Consider the following 5,759-nt stretch of genomic DNA (forward strand, 5'->3'; position numbering starts at 1 on the left):
TTAAGGGCTGAATGACATGTGGACAAATGGAAATAGATATATGTATAGTTATAGATTATATATATATGTATATGTATATATATATATATATATATATATATATATATATATATATATATATATATATATATATATATATATATATATATATATTGTTTGAGTGCGAAGCGAGTTAGACAAGGATTTGAAAAACGAGAAAAAAAAATTCGTTGCAGCTTTAAGCCACGGTGCGGCTTAACATTTGGATTGAGGTTCGAAAGTCCAATGCTGTCGGGTTCGAAATCATGCATTAAGCCACAACGCGGCTCCTCCAGGTGCGGCGTGGCTTAAGCCTATTCGGGAGTTCGACGAGGAAAAACGTGTTTTCTTGTTCCCAAAGTTATTTCCTTGTTGAGTATTGCATATTTAAGCATCTTATTGTAACCCATACATGCATCCACGAAAATTATCAATAAAAGAACTCTCTTTGGTGGCCGAGGATTAAAGTAATCATTCGTGATTACATATAACCTCGTTAAATTCTCTTGTCTTTATCGTTTTTGCTAGTTTCTTCATATACATCAATTATTTTCGTTTATTGTAAGTGGGTTTGATAACCTAGGGTTATCAAATCTTGTTAGGGCTCACGTGCTTTATTCCTAACAAGTGGTATCAAGAGCTTCTGTTTGGTTTCACAAGAACAATGGTAGAAAAGAGTGATGTCACTACAACAAAAATGACCTTACGGCACCCCCAAAAGTGTCCCATTATGTGCCTGTTTGGTACCCTTTTGCTTTTGGCACCCTTTGAATGTTGGTTACTAGATAAGCCGTACCTAAAGGGTCAAAAGGGTACCAGAAAATAATGACCTATAAGGACCCCCAGAAAGGTCCTATCATGTGACGATCTACGTTAGTAATGGGGTTTCGGGAACCTTTATTAAAGGTCCTAAACACGTTTTTGGACCCTTTATTGAAGGTCCTAAAAACTAAATGGGACCCTTTTTTACGATGGACACTGGTCCTTAAAAAACATATTAGGACCCTTTATTACGAAGGAAATTGGTCGTAAAAACATATTTGGGACCCTATATTACGACCGGTAAGGGTCCTAATATAGGTATCCTGTAATGGCCATGATATCAATATGAAACCCTAAATTAATGTGACTAATTGAGACTCTTTATTACGATGGACAATGGTCCATAAAAACATATTGGCACCCTTTATTACGAAGGAAATGTTCCTAAAAAAACATTTTTGGGACACTTTCTTTAGGCCAATATGGGTTCTAATATAGATATCATGTAATGGCCATGATATCAATATGAAACCTTGAACTAATGTGACTAATATAGTACCTCTAGAAAGGGTCCTAAAATATTTTTTGTAATTATCATGTCATAACCATGATATTTAGAAGGAACAATTTACTAATTAGTACACCCAAAAAGGGTCCAATAAAATGTAATATGTAATGGTCGTGTAATGGCAATGATGTTGGTAGTTCACGAATAAATTTTTTTAATAAATTTTTTTAATAGATCCAAAAAGGGTCCTAAAATTATATTCTATCATTTGCATATCATCACAATGATCCCAATGGGATATGTATGTATATTTATATTTATATTTATATTTATTATATTTAATATATATTTATATATGGATTTATTATATTTATATTTATGCTTTCTTTAACCAACGTGGACATGCAATTAATAATTTCCATTAATAAAATTCAAACCAAATAACATAATATTGTTGCAAACTTAACAAAGGATAAATAAGTAACACACTAAAAAAACATCCAACAGAAAAGTAACTGAACATTTTTAAAAAAAAGCAACAACGTCATCAAGCATTAGTCCCTGCCAATCATGCGAGCTTAATCCAGTGGCACAACCTACAAACAAATAATTAATGTATAAGCATAAGCATTCAAAGTTATTAAACCGAATTACATCAACAATTTAACAATGGCATACCGAGAGTAAAGAAGTTGGCCACGCAATAGCCACACCGGTAGCCTCTATCATTGTAGTAATAAGTTCAAATGGTCTTATCACTATTTTATCACTTTTTATTGCAACTTGAACATGTACTTCACCCCAGCCTGGACCAATCTCTACTCCTCCAACCACTGTTAGTGGGTCTAAACTACGAAGCCTGCCTTTTGCGACAATGAGGGTTGGATTATTAATGCTCTTTGGGTGGACTTCTTTGCCAACCTATTTTTAATTTTCCAACTATTAATTATTCAACAATAAATAATTTAACGAGGATAATAACAATAGTAACTGAATAGAAATATACCTGTAGTGGCGTATTGGTAATTATGCCATTATTTGTTGATGCACGATGATTAACAACGGAATTATCTGTCATAACGTTCTTTTGTTTTTCATGTTCTTTATACTCCTGGAGTTCTGCTTTCAACTTGACGTTCTCTTGGCATATAGCGGCACGACTCCTGACTTCACCCCAAACATCTGATACACGAACACCGAGCCCATACATTTCTGCTTGTCCATGTTTAGCTTTACCCCTGACTTGTGCATAGATATCATCTGGTCCAGGCTCATCGAGTGAACCTTCTGGTAATTCCTTGGAAAGTTCTTTCATTTGTTCCTGTAAATAGAAAAATGAACATTAAAATCCCCACGGTAAACCACGCGTAGAGAGTCCATAAAATAATGATTACATTTAAGCAAAAATAGTTATCATTCTGCCAGCACATTCAGTTTTGTAATTATGTAACTTACAAGCTGTTTTACAGCTTCAAAATTGTTTATGATGTCAGCTTTCGAGAAAGACCGCTCAAAAATGTCCACTCTACTCGGCTCTCTTCCCAATTGTATCTGTTGTAACAAAAAAGAAAATGAGTAACAAAAAAAAATAGTACTATAATAACATTTGCATTTGTAATAAACTTACCTTTAGTTCCTCACGAATTTGTGCATAACTCTTTTTGCCGATCAATGGGTGCAATGACCTTTTTTGCCGATTACGTTTATTTTTCTCACTCATGCCCTAATTTAGGAAAATGAAATATTATAATAAGATAAACAATAATATAATGTTGTTTTAATATGAAGACAGGATCATACCTTTGATGCATCACCATTCCAAAAGTCAACAAGTCTTTTTCAGTGTGTTTTTTGGACTACCTTAGGCCTGGCTTTTAATTATTCGTGGCGTGATTTACTTGGATCATAGTGAAGCTTCTTAAGTCTATTCCTCCAGCTCTTGACCTTTTTTCCAATAGATTGAAGGATCCACTTATCAGCATCTCCACGAATGTCAAATTTTGTCTACAAATTAAATATAAACTTTCGGTTTAGTAAAACATAAAAGATAATTAATGACATCCACTTTTTATGTATAGACCTTTATGATAGCAAGCAAATCCTTCTTTGTTGATTTGCGAACTTTATGCCAACGTTTGTGAAGAGGACATTCCTTCCCACTTCTAGCTAACACACCCATGAAATGGGTAAGCTCACAACTTTTTTTATTAACAGGTTGTCCAAATTCATTTACAACGATAATTGTTCGCTCCAATTCTGTTCGTTCCCATGTTTTTTTCATTTGTGTTGGTCCTCTTGGCACGAAGCGTTTAGTTGTTGCTGAAAGATAGAACGTGAATAAATTTTTATTTGGTGTAATCAAATTCATTAACTAAACACAGATAAAACCAAATTCACTATATACCTAATCCACTATCCACATCATTTTGTCTTTCTTGTTCTGTTGGGACAAGTTCCTCTTCTTGATCTTCTTGATCTTCTTCTGCTTTTTATCACAAAAGTCATTATCAAAGTTTGAATATAGGATTGACAAAATAAAAGAATGGTGTTGCAAATATCGAAAGTTTACGTTGGTCATGCTCAGGTTGAGTAAATTCACGGTCTGCGTTCAGCTCCCAATCAATCTCTGTTTCATGATCCAGTTCTTTTTGAGAATTAACTTCATGGTCATCTGGGTACACCATCTAGGAATCATGACCATCGATGTCAGCATTGATGTCGCCAGTTCGTTCTTCTATAGTCATCTCGTCTGTTATTGAAGAAGGTTATATATAATAGTAAATTAAAACTAGGATTAATAATCAGTCGATGTCAGAAATAAATTTGTTGAAAAATAAGACTGCCACAACATTGAATAACGATCAACCCACCATTGGTGACTCTATCTGTCGCTTTCAGCTGTGCTGGTGAATCTATTTGCAGTGTTGTACCAACTCTCTTCTTGCATTTCTTAGACTGTTGTGACATAGGAGTTATCGCACCCCTTGTACTAGCCATCTGTAACTTTTTCTTTTTAGATTTTGCAACCATCTCATTATGGTTCATAGTCGTAGAACTCACACATTTCTTCCTTAAATTAGCCACGCTATTTAGCGACATTGGTTTTATGTAATTTTTTTGCTTTTTCTGCAAGAAGTAACAGTTTGTTAAATAAATATAATGAAATAAAATGTGTTAGAATAATTTCTTTTTACCTTTTCAGACACCTTGGAAGTTGTTACATCTGTTTCAACAAAATCATCCTCACCATCAATGTCAAGCAACTCATCAGGCCTATAATCATCATCCTCATCTATCAACCTTAGAGTTGATTTATCTTTCGTTTGTTTTTTTCCAGATTTTTTTGTATGCAAAGAATTAAGAAGATTTGGTAGACCATAGGATTCAAATACTTGTGCATTCTTCTGCATCGTCATATTTCTCTCATTTTCATAAGCATTGACAGGTTCCATTGATCTTTGACCTTGATTACTTCTACCTGACAGAAGAAATATAAGTTTAGAAGAACATAAGGATGATCAACGTAATCATGGCGATGACGTTACAAGTAAAAGACAACAAAAACAAGACAATCATGTTAGAAACCTAAATCTATTTCTAGTAATCATGGCGATGACAGTAAACATTTATTTGTCTTATAAAGATTAAAATATACCATAGATCAATGTAAACATGATGATGTACCTAAATCTATAAGTATACTAGAATAAATCTCATAAACTATTACAACTAAATGAGCATATCATTTTCGATCAGTTTCAGTTTCATAATCGAGATAATAGAATAAGTAAACAATATGTTATCACCATAGTATGAAACAGAATATTAACTATGATTACAGTATATGAAACGTATGCTACAACAACATCACAGATTTATAAAGTCAAGATCTAAAGTAATTACCTTTTCTCCGATTGATTTTAAAAACTCATAGACTTGGTGCGAAAAAATATTATGTGTGATACTAGGTCTTCTCCAATAGAATTACAAAAAAGTGTTAACATATTGATCGGTTTATTGGTGGGAAGCATAATGACGTTCAAAATTTTTGGGAAAAAAGGATTGGTGGGAAGCAAAATGGCGATCTAAAAATTTCGAATCAAAAATTCCTGCTTCAAAAATTTTGGGTTGTAACTGTTGGCGCTATAGATGTACGTGTTAGAGGCGTGTATATCGGATGATGGGTATATCCCATAATTATAGAGATCATTATCATTATATAAATACCATATATATTTACCTTATATAACCAATATTATTGAGTATTAAATTTATTTTGACCTTGTTATTTAATTTAATAAAAAACTTATATTATGCATACTATAATGATCGACTAATATAATTGTAATAATTATTGATACAAATTTTTGTTTTAATATAGGTTACCAATTGTATAATTTATATTTATTTAACATTTATATTCGTCTAGAATAATAAAATAATTAATATTATTATTAATAATAATAATACT

The 5,759-nt window shown here is 32.6% G+C and overlaps 1 protein-coding gene across 1 annotated transcript; it reads right to left on the reverse strand.

The window, feature by feature from the left end:
* Window positions 1-1,866: 1,866 nt before the first annotated feature.
* Window positions 1,867-3,972, reverse strand: LOC139886741 (uncharacterized). Its single transcript, XM_071870622.1, has 9 exons — window positions 3,858-3,972; window positions 3,693-3,770; window positions 3,369-3,607; window positions 3,233-3,292; window positions 2,916-3,011; window positions 2,744-2,839; window positions 2,295-2,609; window positions 1,967-2,209; window positions 1,867-1,884 (listed from the first exon to the last, which is right to left on the reverse strand). Exons 1-9 carry the CDS (start codon window positions 3,970-3,972, stop codon window positions 1,867-1,869), a joined length of 1,260 nt encoding a protein of 419 aa, XP_071726723.1.
* Between the last annotated feature and the right edge of the window lie 1,787 nt (window positions 3,973-5,759).

This window comes from Rutidosis leptorrhynchoides, chromosome 1 (genome assembly GCF_046630445.1).
Source record: "Rutidosis leptorrhynchoides isolate AG116_Rl617_1_P2 chromosome 1, CSIRO_AGI_Rlap_v1, whole genome shotgun sequence".
Taxonomy (NCBI): Eukaryota; Viridiplantae; Streptophyta; class Magnoliopsida; order Asterales; family Asteraceae; genus Rutidosis; species Rutidosis leptorrhynchoides.

What these genes read in the sequence shown, in the direction of transcription:
- LOC139886741 (XM_071870622.1), bottom strand. Translation starts at nt 3,972, where the DNA reads ATGGTGTACCCAGATGACCATGAAGTTAATTCTCAAAAAGAACTGGAT. An exon ending in TGATGTGGATAGTGGATTAG is followed by an intron (nt 3,608 to 3,692) that starts GTATATAGTGAA and finishes TCTATCTTTCAG; the next exon opens with CAACAACTAAACGCTTCGTG. An exon ending in TTGAAGCTGTAAAACAGCTT is followed by an intron (nt 2,610 to 2,743) that starts GTAAGTTACATA and finishes TTCTATTTACAG; the next exon opens with GAACAAATGAAAGAACTTTC.